Below are 13500 nucleotides of genomic sequence, written 5' to 3'. Positions count from 1 at the left end.
CGCACGCATACGTAAGTGTCTTCATTCCACCTTTGAGCTTACCTTGACCACCATTGGCCCTCAGCTCTCACTAAAAGACATGGCACCTCTTTCGCTACCTGCTGAACTCCTCATGATCATCTTTGAGGAGTGCGTCTCATACGCCCATGCGCACGACGGTCTTGCCTGGCAGTTCCACGTGTGCAAGCACCGCTGCCTAAGCTGGATCCGAGTCACGCACGTATGCCGCCACTGGCGTTCCGTAGCATTGGAGCACCCTAGACTGTGGTCCTCCATAGTGATGGCCCCGGGACGTCGTGGTAAACGACTAACGGAGGCGATGATAGCGCGCTCTGCAGGCGCCCGTTTGTCACTCTCGTTCTCGTCGAAAAAGGCTGGAGACGAGAGTAACTTGATACAGCATCTTGGCTACGCGAAGGAGGTGGTTCTACGAGGCTACTCTAAGTCTTTCATGTCTCTACTTGGCGAGCTTGACGCGCGGCATGACCCTCCTCGGCAGGATATCTTGTTGGAGTCTCTCAGCCTCACGCATTTCCGCGCCGGCCCTCACCGGAGTGTGAATAACTCCATATCCGGGTGCCGTATCTTCAACGGTTCCAAGCTGCGACGCTTGCATCTTGGTTTTTTTACTCTGGGACGACACTTGCCTGGTTTCCTGGAAGGAATGACAAATCTTCAAGAGCTCTCCCTTTCCTCAACCATATATCAGAGCCAACCCATAGAGCCCAAAATATCCCTTCCCAGCCTCTTACGTCTCCACATGGAAGATCCAGTCCATTGCTGCAAAGCATTCATCGACTCACTCGACCTCTCAAGGCCTCTCGACTACATCGGAATAGACAGCATAAACAGGGGTACCGAAGTTTCTGCATTCTTTCTCGCGGTACGCGAAATCCTTAGCAGTTATCATGTCATGGGCATGACCGTTAGCAACCCCTCCACCCTGCTGGACTCCGCTCAATACCACAGTGCGCTCTACATCAAGTCAGAGAGACACGCTAGCGGCTGCCTTCTCTTCTGCAGGACGACAGTGAGCGTCGCTTACTGGCCAGTAGATGTAGCGCACACTGCGCAGGGCATCGCCCATGTTACCAGTGGTCTGGACGCAAGCTCGGATCGGGCGGAGATTGCGCCCGCAGCATTGTCTGCTCTCCTCGAGTCATGTCCCGCTACCTTCATCCGCAGCGTGTTCAGATCCAACTTTGTGAATGTCTCATCGAAGCTCTTCAATAATTTACCAGTTCAATCTGTCATCTGCGCAGTTATCGATGATTCCTTCTCCGCGAACGACAACATTAAGGAGAGAACAGAAGTTCTCCTCTCGGAAATCCCATCCCTTCAGCACCTCGAGATAGGTCGTGGTTCCCTTCTCGGCGCCATTGACGCATTACACCCGGCCAATGACCCATCTGAAGACATTCTCGTTCCGCAGATAACACACCTTGTTCTGTCCTCCGTCTGGAAGAAGGAGGTCTGGGTCTATCCTCTCGTATCGTGCATCATTGCTCGAGCAGAACGAGGATATCCGTTGCAGCAGCTTTCAGTGCGTGGACGGATGAAGATCACGGCGGAGGAGTGGAAAGCGCTTCAAGAGGTCCCGGTCACTTTGAGTTGGGATGATGTGTCGTACTCCTGAAACGTGCGACCGAGCACGCTCTATGATTTTGCTTGGCCAGTGCTCGGGCTCGAATTCAGCACATGTATCATGAAGGTTTAAATTCTGTACCGTGCTGTTGAATAGGCGTTTTTGCAGGCTGTCATTTCGCTAACTTTGGCAGATATAGAGTGATTTACGAGCCTTTTTGAAACTCGTCCGTTAACCACCATGTCAATAGGAAATACTTCAAAGTCACATCTACAACGAGCTTAGGTTTAGATTAGATTCTTCACGCGTCTAATCATTATATTGTACCACCTAATTCATGTCGACAAACTCTAGTTCCAATGATGGGATAACTTCGCAGAACCCAAGTGCACTGATATCAATTACCCACATATTGCATCTTGCCTTCGAGCCCCCACCACTATATTGCGCACGTCTAGCACCCCATTACAAAGCTCACTCGTACAAAAAGTCTTTTCATTCCTCCTCCGAACTTGCTCTTATGCCGACCTCTCACGAGAACATATGTCCTAAGCCAATGCACTTATGATAAACCAGATTGTGAGCAACACAAGACCAACTGCATAAGTACTCTTACACTCTATTTTGATATGCATAATCTTCCAAAACATAACCACCACCTCACTTTCCGCCTTTAAACTTCACCCCCTCCTCCGCCTCAAACCTACCAAACTCGACGTACCCGTTAAGCCAGCCCGCGCGCTCCGAGCCCACGAGCGCCGCGGACGACCGCGCCTCCGTCGCCGGTATCTTCTGCGTCGACACTCCTCGCGCCGCGGCTGCCGCGTCCGCGAGCATCTGCACCCTGCATGAGCGCTCCATGGAGTGGAAGAAGTGCACAGCGGACTCGATCGAGCGCCCGACGGTTACGATCCCGTGGTTCTGTTGGAATGAAAAGGCAGAAGTCAGCGATTTTCAGTGGCGTGTGCGAGCTAGGTACAGACCTGGAGGATGGCAGCCTGAATGAAACCAATTCGATTTAGTGAGTAATCAACAGAGAAATTAACTGTGTGATTGTGGTGCAGACCTTGTTGCCACCGAGGGCCTGGGCGATGCTCGCCGCCTCCTTCTCTGCACCCACGACACCTTCATATTGCTTGAACACCACATGATCCTGTACCCAAAATCCCAATCAACAATCCATATCATATCATAAGACAAATATCCACCTCAAAAAACGCCAAACTATCCTGCGTAATCGGATCGAGCGGCAGCCCCAGCGTACCGTACGCCTTGCCGTGTATGCTGTGCGAGTGCGCCGCGCACAGCGCATCGGGCCGCGCGGCGTGAATCGCGGCGTGGATGAGATATGCGGCCTTGTTCAGGAAGTGGTTCGGCCCCGACTCGGCGGCGAGCACGCTACCGTGGTGGTCGACGAGCAGGAGATCGGACGGCTGGATGGTCGCGAAGTGCGGGCCCTGGTATTGCACAGCGTGATATCAGTGTGATATCAATGACATAGAGAGACGGTTGGGGGAGACCGGCGTACCCAGGGGTTCACCCAGAAGCACTCGGGCTTGATTGGGTCCTGCAGACCATGCCATACCATGCATATCAGACCCCCATGCAATCGTATAACGAGCTACGACTCCGCAGCGCCCTGCTCACCCTCACAGTGATATGCCCCGCAAGGCCCTCGTCATACCCCCATTTCGCTGTTGAGTCCCGGCGCAGCAATTACGATTGGCTTCAGTCATAGAGCCCCTGATTCCGGTACGGAAGACACACCAAACAGCCTAAACGACTGCGCAAGCCTAAACTTGACCCACTCGCGCTCCTCCTCTTTGCTGGCGAACGACGGCGGGCGAGGTGCGTGCTCCAGGCTGGACGCGGACTGGACGTCGAACTCGGCATCTGTGATACGCGTTTGCTGGTTGGACATGATATCGATAGTACTAGTATAGCGTTAAAGCTCGGTGGGAGAGAGGAATCAAAAGTGGGAGACGTACACAAGTGCAAGACTCAGGCTCCTGTTTGTGACATGAGCTCCTACGATGATATCAGCGGCACGTCGCCGGTCATGATACCGGTGGTCATGCGATCCTCCAAACGCAGTAGACCGTGTAGGTTAAGTTGTAGTTTCGGGCCCCGGTGTTTAGTGAGAGTCTTCCTCCTCCTGTGACCCTGTCAGGTGAGCGCGACTGCATACAGAAAATACCACGCTATATCAAGATAACAATGGGGATTGCAATTGCTAGCTTACCGGTTTGGTTTTCCAAGTGGAAAGCTCGATATTAAGCCTATCCAAGCTGACCCGAGGGTTACTGATAACAATATTGTAGAGTTGCTTCAAAGTAGTGAAGCTGGCCGTTCTGAAAGCTCGGCGCGTTTGACTACTATTTTCCCACGGATGTTGCTCACGCCCTTAGCGTCCCGCACGAGACGTCCAAAATATGGTGTTTTTCATATCAAAGCCTTTCAACGGAAACCCCTCATCCCCCGGCCCACGTTGACCTCCTTTTCACTCGCGTTAGACATATCTCGCATGGCATTGCCAATGGTTGCTCGGTGCCATGACCTACTTCCTAAGATATGTACCTCGATATCCGTCACGACAGCCTCAGTAACTTGCCCGCATGACACGAGGCCCATATATAAGCACTTCGTTCAGTTCATACTTAGAACCAGACTGAGGAAACAGAGCAGCTCAACGCTAGTACGCATTGTCTTCGAGCCTTGACGTCGGCTAAGAAACCATCATCGCGCTCAAAGGCCTGGCCCAACAACACGCGTAGCACCCTACTGTCTACAGCTTCTAGACCTGGTACGAAAACTGGGATCCCTGCTCTAGGAACACTTCATTCTTGAGTCACGGTGTGCTTAGCTTGAATAAATCACGGCAGGCTTTTCGTATCATCTTCCACGTCTTGGAGCGCATCGTCTCCATTGCCGCTCCTTCGAGAGGTCCCGGTCGCTCTTGCTTGGGATGCAAGGTGGGATGATGTGTCGTATCCCTGAAACGTGCGTTCAGTTTTGTTGTGCCTTCATACATGAGTGAGGTACTGACTTAAGGGAAGGGAGTCAAACTCCATCAGACGTGGACAGGTCGTCTCATACGAGGCTCCGATGGCAAGCGTAAATTAATTGACATTTGTAGGGTGTGTCACTGCCCCTGTTGCCCCACGCTGGAAATTAAGGCATAAACAGCAAGAGGCGAAGCAAACACAAGCAAATCAAGTCAAGTCGAAAGTGCAATTCAACGTACGTCCAAAGTAAGCGCTAGTAAGCAGTGCAGGGTACTGTGTGTAAGTGTAACCCTTCGCTACTTTAACGATCACTTCCTTGCGCTGGAGCAGGGAACTCTTCAAAACTCATGGTATGACAGGTGAATGCACCCCTTGGCGGTTGCGTGAGTCGCTGGCAGTGCGATAGACTAAGCGTGGGCTCAGCCGACTCGCCAGCCAAGGGAAACGCCTCCTGGTCACCCTGTTGATCACCCGCAGGGAGTCTCGGGCACACGTTCGGTACGCACCCCATATCAATGCATCAAATTTAAATGAAGACCTGGCCCCATGATAAGCATTGCATAAGGCTAACATTCTATTCAGTACAACCTCGGACTCTGAAGAAATCCATATCAATTCTGCATTGTTCTCGAGGATTGACATCGGCAATCATTCCTTCCTCGTTTCCCAAGGGTCGAGACTTCAAACATAGCACCATCTGGCCCCGGTATAGAAGGTGAGAAGTCTGGAGGGCCCGCAGCATATATAACTCGATGTCAATGCATGCTCAAGCAGACCCTCTTGTCTTCTTCACCTCAGGATACTATCGTTCATTCATTATCATTCATTCTTCAAGTTTCCCATGTCCGCCATTCCATCTCCTCCGGCAAATGAGGTGCAACAACCTCTGCCAACTTCTCAAGTTTCTCTCCACTTTGACGTCATGTGGCACATTGTTTCGATCGCCGCGACGCCCGACTTTAGTCTCCTCGCCGACGGCGGCAGCCCTTACGCAGAGCTTATGAGTCTCTGTCACATCAACTCTACGCTCCGTCCAGCCGCTCTGTGTTCCCTGGTCCACACTTTGGTCCTCCCGACCCACAGCGAGGTCATCCTATTTCAAGAAACGCTGCAAGCCCAACAGGCCTATAACAATACCCACCGGCCGGGTCCCAAGTCCCGTCTTTGGTTCGAGTACTCGGGGAAGATTCATAGGATCTTCATGGGGTATCTTCCGCCTCCTGGGCCCGTATTCGCTCGTTCCTTCCCGACTACTATAGAGCAGGCTGCCCACGATCGCGCTATGTCGAAGGCAGCGACGTCTGTCTCCAGTGCACTGTTCGCTCCCATCCTCCTTACTGCGTGCGACGTCGCGGTCGACGAGACAGCACTCTACTTGGTCAAGGCAGTTAACAGACCTTCCAGTGCCGATGAGGATGACGTAGATCTCACTGAGCAGGTGCGTCGGACGCCACCCGTCTGGAGGATGCGCACGTTTTCTGTGGTTGGCCCTCTGCACGACTTGGATTGGGTTCGCTTTCGGGAAGACGTGGGACAGGGATTTTTCGCTCCTACACTACGCACCCGCAGGTATCAGGGTGCGTGCTGCCACGTTCACACGGCGGCTGTGGCATTTGGCGCCCCCAACTTGAGTTGGGGCGGCGTGGGCGCACCAGGAGGGATGGAGGTGACACAGTATCTGATCTTCCCCGCCATGTCTGAAAGATATCCTCACACGTTGCATGAACATACATCATCTTCAGCTGGATTAGCTCGTATGCACATTGGACGGGAGTGCATCGCAGCGTGGGCTCGCGATGAGTACTAGGAGGGAAGCTCGATAATCGTACACTTTGTTAAATCTGATAAACAGCCAAGCCCATTTGTTCTGCTAGTGTCTATGTTGGCAAGGATTAAAAAGGGCGTGGATAGTACATGAGACGGACCGACTATTGCAGTTGACATTATCAGGGCAACCATCATGATCGGACATTGAGTCATCATATTTGCAGGAATCCGAGTCTGGAGTTAGGATCGTGTGACGGAATGACTCCGTAGGGTATTAAAACGGGATGGGTATGAGTATGCTCAACCAATGTGCTCAAATCACACATTGCATGAACATACCCTCAGTCGACACCGCTGCTAGTTGATGAAAGCGACACAAGAAGCAAGAAAACAGGGGCTGTATATAAACGTTTAAACCACGAGCTTATCGCAAGTCATCGGCGCCCGGCCCTTGATCTACATATCGCTATCAGATGGAGAAGACTCACCTATATGAGGCTTTCCAGATCCCGCCTATCCGATCCATTCTCCCGTTTCATACAGTTCAACGAATATCTGCGCGATTTATTTTAGATTCGGTTTCAGGAAAACATGAGACAGAAGCTCTCCAAGTACGTTTATACTATAAACTCGTACACTGCGCATCCGCATAAAACTGGGGTATAAAATCCTCAGCGTGTAATCCCGCCTATGTCTTTTACCTTCTTGTTCACTGCATTAACCCACACTGGCACGCACTCGTCCAGCTCCCCTTCTATCGCGATAACCAGTCTCCTACGTCGGGAACTGTATACTATAGTGTTTATCCCCAGAGGACAATAAAACCGAATCTTGATAATGATGACAGCGTGTATGCTCCAACAAAGTGTTACAATCAGAATCAGACCCTGTTTGAACACACACACAGTCGATCATGTCTGGGAGGGACATTATCAGAACTTCAAGGACTCACGGAGTGAGTTTGAGGGGAAGAGGGGGGATCAACACCGCGCAAGTAGAGAGGATGCAAGGGCCTTTATTTGAGGTGCAAGTCTCTCGCTAATCTCATCGGCCTGGTCATCTGTTAATGTTATCAGATGGAAATGAGTGGCCTATAATGAGGCATGCTAGTGGGTGATGCCACTATCACCCTAGGCCCACCAATCGATTCTGCAAACGATCAACAAATGACATCGATATATATATAAATCAGGTCACCTTGTTCTACTTGTGTATGTATTGGCGAAAATCTGAAAGAGACAGGAAGTAGCATATCGAACCAATGATCAGTCATTTTCTTTCATCACTAAATACCTTCGGACGACAGCGCTGGACATCTGTAGCATGCCATGAGCTCTTATCAGACGGAGAAGAGTCGCCTATAGTAAGAAATGTCAGCGGGTGATCCCTATCGTCCCGAGCCAATCAGGCGAATCTGCGCACGATTGTCAAGTTGCTTATAATTGGTTTTAGGGCCCGCCCTTCCGTTGCGCTTCCGCGTGTCGACACATTGGTATGAGCCTGGCACGCCAAACGCGCCGAACCGCCGACGGGGACGGCCAAAACACTCAGATGTATAACAATCGACACGGACCAACATTGGGTATGACAGCGATCTTGGTCGTTACGAATTAACTAATATGCAGTCATAGTATAGAGTAGTATCTGTTACTTAGGTACTAGTGCGCCATTGTAATGGATCGATGGAACGAACCGTACAGTTTTCTTAAATTGTGGCCTCGCCACTGCTATTCTATGGACGCCTCTAGCCGAGACGATAGATATGGTGGCATTGCACAAAGAATGGAGACGGTAACGGAGCAATAGCAAAGACAAAGGGCTAAAGGATGCCCGAACAAGAAGCTCTCACATGCAAGCCAGGGCTTCAATGGTTGTGAAACAGACTCAGGAAACGTTCACAAACTGGGACACGAAACAGATTGCGGCAACGTTGCGGTCCGGGGCGTTTTCCCGGTGGTAAGATCGACTTCGAAAACGGACTCCGATTATTGCGGAATGCATCTGGCCCCTTTGCTTCCAGGAGCAAGCGACCTTCATATCACGTTCGTGTTTTCAGCATGTGCTACGCGATCCAAGCATAGCCCAATGTACGTCCATTCTATTTCCATTCAAGTACTGGCATTACGTTCGACATCGCACACTAGACTCAAATTTAGCCAGTAGTAAAGAATATAAACTGCCAGCTTGCTCTCGCTCTGTTCGAACACTCAGTACTCATTGTTCATCAACCACCGCAGACGGGCTGTTATAAAGACTCGGTCACCTCATAGTTCTCGCACAAATCTTTCTTACAATGCTTACTCTTCGAGCGCCTACCATGACTGCAAACCTCCGGGGATGCATATTCCGGCGATGGATGAGCGCACGCCCACTTGCGAAAGAGACAGCACAGGACTCTCTATCCGCCGGTCTGTCCATTTAGTCATTCTTCAAACCTTCCTGTACTCACATGCACACTCTACCACCCAAGCAGCCCATAAAAAGATCACCATCCAGTCGCTGAACAAGCGGCGCGCTGCAGGAACACCCGTCACCATGATGACCGCGTACGACTTCCTCACCGCACGCGCATGCGACACGCACGGCGTCGACATGATCCTCTGCGGCGACTCCCTCGCGCAGGTCTGCCTCGGGTACGACAGCACATCGCGCCTCACGCTCGACGAGATGATCCACCACTGCCGCGCCGTCGCGCGCGGCGCCTCCGCCCCGTTCCTCGTCGGCGACCTCCCATTCGGGAGCTACTTCCGCGGCCCGAACGACACAGTGGCAGCCGCGGTGCGCATGCTCCAGGAGGGCCATGCTGAGGGCGTCAAAATGGAGGGCGGAATCGAGCTCGTAGACTCGGTCCGGGCGCTCACCCGCATCGGTATACCCGTTATGGCGCACGTCGGGCTGACGCCTCAGCGGCACACCGCGTTGTCGGGGTACCGCGTGCAGGGGCGGACGGCGCAGGGCGCGAGGGAGATCCTGCACGCCGCGCTCGCGCTCGAGGACGCTGGTGCATTCTCGATAGTGCTGGAGGCAATCCCTCACGAGCTCGGCGCGTATATAACGTCGCGGCTGAAGATCCCGACAATTGGAATAGGAGCCGGGCCGTGGACCAGCGGGCAAGTGTTAGTTTATGACGACGTAATGGCAACCTGGCTTGGTCACAAAGCAAAGTTCGTGCGGAGGTTCGCGGACGTCAGGGGCGAAGTGCAGAAGGGCATTACGAGTTTCGTAGATGCGGTGAAGGACGGCTCATTCCCGAGTATGGAAGAAGAGAGTTATGGTATGAATCTCGAGCAGTTCAGGCAGTTTCTAGAAATGGAGGGCGATCACAGTTGGGTGTCTCCGCCGGCTAAAGCGGAGTAGTGCCCAAGTCAGACGAAGTTAGTGCCAAATTTAGAGCCTGTGAATGTAGAAATTCACCATATCACTTCAATGACAATAGATTGAATGTTCACTAAATTAGATTGCCAGCGCCCATTGCAGTCAGAAAATATATCTGATTAAGTATTAGTGTGGGTGCTCAGTGGTTGCGTTGCTGGTAGTGAAGTTAGGAGTAAGATGGAGCCTTTAATTTGGGTAAGCGAGAAGATGACTGCCACACGGTAAGTAAATGACAGTAGCCTGTTGATTGCCACGACGCACCGAGAGGGAAATCGAGTCATGGTTCTTGCCAAGATCGTGATACGCTCCTCGTCTGAGCGCCCCTGGTGGAGCGCGGCTCATGCTCCGCCAACTTATCGATCTCCACGAAAGCCTCGAGTAACGCCGGTACAAGAAACGGCGTCTCGTGTGCCGCCTTCATACCCGCGAGTTCTTTCTCGGCGCGCTTGCGTTTGCGCCGTTCTCGTTCAAAGGCATCCGTCACGCTCTTCAGCTCGGCAATAAACGCTAAAGTCGTTCGCGTAAGCACGAGGAAGAGGATTCACCACACACAGATATACTGTAGAGACTCACTGTCATCGTCCTCCCACCCGTGATCCGCCGCAGCTGGCACCCGCTCCCCCAAGCGCATCAGCTCGCGCACAGCGCGCATCTCTCGCGCGTGCGCGGCACGCTTGACGCTACGGGCGTCCCATACATCTTGTTTATAGAGCGATATTTTGTCTTGACGGGTTGAAGGCTGGCGCTGGTATGCCGACCTTTCAGGTTTGTCCCGACCGCATTCCGATATGCTTCTTGACGGCGAGTGGGGCTCTCTTTTACGGATGAAGGATCGATCGGCGGAGGTTGAGGAGGAAGGTGGGCTGATTGAGCGGCGATCTCGGCTTTCACGACGGGGTGAAGATAGCCTCCTTCTGGGTGGCGGTGAACGATCTTCACGACGGCGAAGGGTGGGGCTAGGACTGCGAGAACGTCGTGAGGGATGAAAACGCGCGCTATTACGCGGAGAATCCGGCGAAGATAACCGAGCGCGAACTGTGCGCTCGGGGCTACGTGATCGGCTCCTGCTCCTCCGGTCCCTGCGCAGGCCTTCGTTCCGAGGTCGCTTGCGGCGACGAAACACGGGTTCAGGTGCAGCGGACTTTGACTGCAGTGATTCAAGGGAGAGTGTTCGAGATGGGTCGAACATGGCTGGGCTGTAAAATAAGGGGCAGAGCAGGAAGGGCACGAGAGAGATTGAGGCGAGGGGATGGCCAAGGTTAAGTTAAGTATCAGTTCTAGATTGGATCCACAAGGTAAACACGTGTGACGCACGAGTCTCCAATACAATAAGCCCTCTTTTGCAAGCAAGTTTGACGTTCCCCGAAGCTGGATTCGCGCGTCGTCGTTCAGCTCAGAGAGCGTCTGCGCGGCTAAGAAAACGAAGACGCCGTCGGCTAGGCATCCCGGCTCGACGTCAGTGGGGTGTCATGTCAACCTTGGTGCTGGAACGCGACATCGGGCTGTGGCTAGCAATGGCCCAGCACACAGGCTACGATTAGTACTCCACACGTTATTATAAAGACTTAACAGACGAACCTTGAGGAAAACTCGCTCGATACTTCAACGAGGGGGAGATAGACTTAGGAGGACATGCACTGGCAGCGCAACAAAACGCGTCAGACACCGTCGGTGGCTGTGCCACTTTGCTTGAAATCGCACGGGTCCAATTCAGATCCAGCAAGCAAAAATCAGCATGAACTAGCAGTAGCGAGTCATATAATGTACAATTCCCAGGACATAGATACTAGAGTAAATGACGTCGTAAAATAAGACCAAGTAGTGTGAAGGAGTCACCAAGCTTAGAAACAGTAGATGTATGCGCTAATTCCGCAACATCCGACGGCTTGGTCGGACCAAGGTTGGACGCAAGAAGCGAAAGGTCAGTATTGACGAAGCTTGCCCGGGAAAAATGACGACTGCATGGCCTTGCTATTAGGACTGCTCACAGTATCCCAAAGTGCAATGTCCAGGATGAATCATGTGTAACTTTGAGCAAGGATCCGACTCATTCGGCCCGAACAACAATATGCGCCTAAGGACCGGTCCCGGAAGCGAGAGCGTCCGTCACCGAAGACACTTCCTGAAATACTTCAAGCATCGCAGGAACAAGATGCTGAAATCCCTGACGCTCCGTGGCCATTTCCTGGAGTTGCTTCTCCGCCTCCACTCGCCTCCGGCGCTCGACTTCAAGAACGTGCAGAGTAGCATCCAGCTGTGCAGTGACGCCTGTCGTGTACGTGTTCTATCAGTATTATATCCTTGGTGTAGTATAGTATACGATGGTTGATAAAGGTAAAGGGCCAAAGATAGCTTACCTTCAACCGTTCGCGGTTCCTCGACGCGCCTGCGAACACCAATCCGCTCCAGCTGGGACTTGAGAACATATATCTTCGCCCGTTCCAGTCGCAACTGTTCCTCGGATTTGTCCATAAGCATGAACAGTCTTTGGGTGTACTCCTCCCGGCTTTGAGCGGTTATCCTTGTCAGCGACGAGACGACATTTGCGTCAGTGGATCTCGCCGGGACTTCGAGGTGTGCTGGTGGAATAGGAGGAGGTTCACTTGTGGGCTGGGGAGGAGGCATTACGGGAACCAAAGAATGAATTCCGGGAGAACCCTGGGTATTAGTTCGAGAGAGTGGTGTTATGTATTCCAGCTGGGCATTCTCAGCCTGAGGGGCTGCTGAAGTAGTCGTAACATTGTGACGCCACTGAGGGTCTGAGAATGTGCTCGCAACGGCGCCGTTCCGTACGCCACTTGTTGGTTTTGAAGCAGAGAGAGCAGGGATACCGTCGTCTAAAGAACTCGTTCCAGCTATCAATGAAATAGAGGGAACACGTGCTGAGGAGGACGTTGAAGGCCCAGCTTGAGGGGTAACGTGACTTTGGGAAACGGGAGCAGAGGAGGTAATAGGGGCAGAAGAGATAGCAGCGCCATTATGGCTAGCAACGCCCGATACCGCAGCTGGTAACCAGAGTCTGAGCAGCGCTAAGTGAACGACGATTACATGCCCAAACCTTGGATGTAGTTCCGGGTTAACGTGCCACCAGGCGGCCGATAGTTCCCGTGAGGTCTGGTGGAACGTGATAAATGAGCCTCGCTGTCTGGACAAGAGCGATTGGCACGTACGAGACATTGCATACGATCCTGAGACTGCAGAGCCGGCATCAGTCTATGCTTTTGTACGACAGATTTCAGACGTACATTCCAATCTTTGTTCTGAGTTCGTGCATCTCATGGTCGTGCTGGTCGGAGAGCCTCCTCCATCGCGGTACCAACGCTTTCCTCTATGATGTTGAGCCTCGTTGTCAACATATTAACGCGGCAGCCAAGTAGCTTATAACACTCACCGCAGCACCCGCTACACCTGTCCAACTCAATATCACAAATCCGTTCGTCGCGTAAAAGATGATGTTCTGCGTCAACGGCTGCTGCGCGCTCAGAAACTCGATGTCCCTCTGCGTTATCCGAATCGCGTCCATCGAGTTGCCAATAAGCCCCCACTTCTCCTGCGTATACTGGATGATGACACGAAGGTCGATGGCCGCGTCGGTCATTGGGTTCGGGGGTGACACGTATAGGAGTGAGACAGGGCAATGTGAAGAAGACAAGCCCTGAGATTGCCCTGGACGCGCTGAAAACCATGCCTGACTGCTCCCGACGCATGGCTGTGCAACTCTAATTAACGCTCGCGTGGGCCGACGCATCCGCGTCAACACGCATTGGT

At 52.5% G+C, this 13500-nt stretch overlaps 6 protein-coding genes across 6 annotated transcripts; 3 read left to right on the top strand and 3 right to left on the bottom strand.

Annotated features, from left to right (window-relative positions):
- Positions 1-79: 79 nt before the first annotated feature.
- Positions 80-1963, top strand: CONPUDRAFT_169383 (uncharacterized protein; the record flags this gene model as incomplete). The annotated part of the gene is made up of 1 exon (XM_007776095.1): positions 80-1963. One exon carries the CDS (start codon positions 80-82, stop codon positions 1634-1636), a length of 1557 nt encoding a protein of 518 aa, XP_007774285.1. The 3' UTR covers positions 1637-1963.
- Positions 1964-2136: 173 nt separating this feature from the next.
- CONPUDRAFT_169382 (class II aldolase adducin domain protein) lies at positions 2137-3874 on the bottom strand. Its single transcript, XM_007776094.1, has 9 exons — positions 3828-3874; positions 3574-3765; positions 3353-3519; positions 3233-3279; positions 3114-3152; positions 2794-3042; positions 2652-2738; positions 2569-2583; positions 2137-2506 (listed from the first exon to the last, which is right to left on the bottom strand). The coding sequence occupies exons 3-9, from the start codon at positions 3504-3506 to the stop codon at positions 2246-2248; spliced, it is 852 nt and encodes a 283-aa protein (XP_007774284.1). The 5' UTR covers positions 3507-3519; positions 3574-3765; positions 3828-3874; the 3' UTR covers positions 2137-2245.
- Positions 3875-5270: 1396 nt separating this feature from the next.
- CONPUDRAFT_147171 (uncharacterized protein) lies at positions 5271-6397 on the top strand (the record flags this gene model as incomplete). The annotated part of the gene is made up of 2 exons (XM_007776093.1): positions 5271-5305; positions 5389-6397. The coding sequence occupies exon 2, from the start codon at positions 5432-5434 to the stop codon at positions 6395-6397; it is 966 nt and encodes a 321-aa protein (XP_007774283.1). The 5' UTR covers positions 5271-5305; positions 5389-5431.
- Positions 6398-8674: 2277 nt separating this feature from the next.
- On the top strand, positions 8675-9957 carry CONPUDRAFT_93346 (ketopantoate hydroxymethyltransferase; the record flags this gene model as incomplete). The annotated part of the gene is made up of 3 exons (XM_007776092.1): positions 8675-8680; positions 8842-9631; positions 9863-9957. The coding sequence occupies 3 exons, from the start codon at positions 8675-8677 to the stop codon at positions 9955-9957; spliced, it is 891 nt and encodes a 296-aa protein (XP_007774282.1).
- Positions 9958-10734: 777 nt separating this feature from the next.
- Positions 10735-11139, bottom strand: CONPUDRAFT_169380 (uncharacterized protein; the record flags this gene model as incomplete). Its single annotated transcript, XM_007776091.1, has 2 exons — positions 11047-11139; positions 10735-10928 (listed from the first exon to the last, which is right to left on the bottom strand). A coding segment is annotated over exon 2 (186 nt), but the record flags the coding sequence as incomplete, so codon positions are not given.
- Positions 11140-11481: 342 nt separating this feature from the next.
- On the bottom strand, positions 11482-13345 carry CONPUDRAFT_140017 (uncharacterized protein). Its single transcript, XM_007776090.1, has 6 exons — positions 13124-13345; positions 12978-13060; positions 12903-12926; positions 12791-12846; positions 12090-12737; positions 11482-12000 (listed from the first exon to the last, which is right to left on the bottom strand). Exons 1-6 carry the CDS (start codon positions 13328-13330, stop codon positions 11807-11809), a joined length of 1212 nt encoding a protein of 403 aa, XP_007774280.1. The 5' UTR covers positions 13331-13345; the 3' UTR covers positions 11482-11806.
- Between the last annotated feature and the right edge of the window lie 155 nt (positions 13346-13500).

Source organism: Coniophora puteana, assembly GCF_000271625.1.
Source record: "Coniophora puteana RWD-64-598 SS2 unplaced genomic scaffold CONPUscaffold_16, whole genome shotgun sequence".
Taxonomy (NCBI): domain Eukaryota; kingdom Fungi; phylum Basidiomycota; class Agaricomycetes; order Boletales; family Coniophoraceae; genus Coniophora; species Coniophora puteana.
The sequence above is the reverse complement of the archived record's forward strand: the minus strand, read 5'-3'. Positions and strand labels throughout refer to the sequence as shown.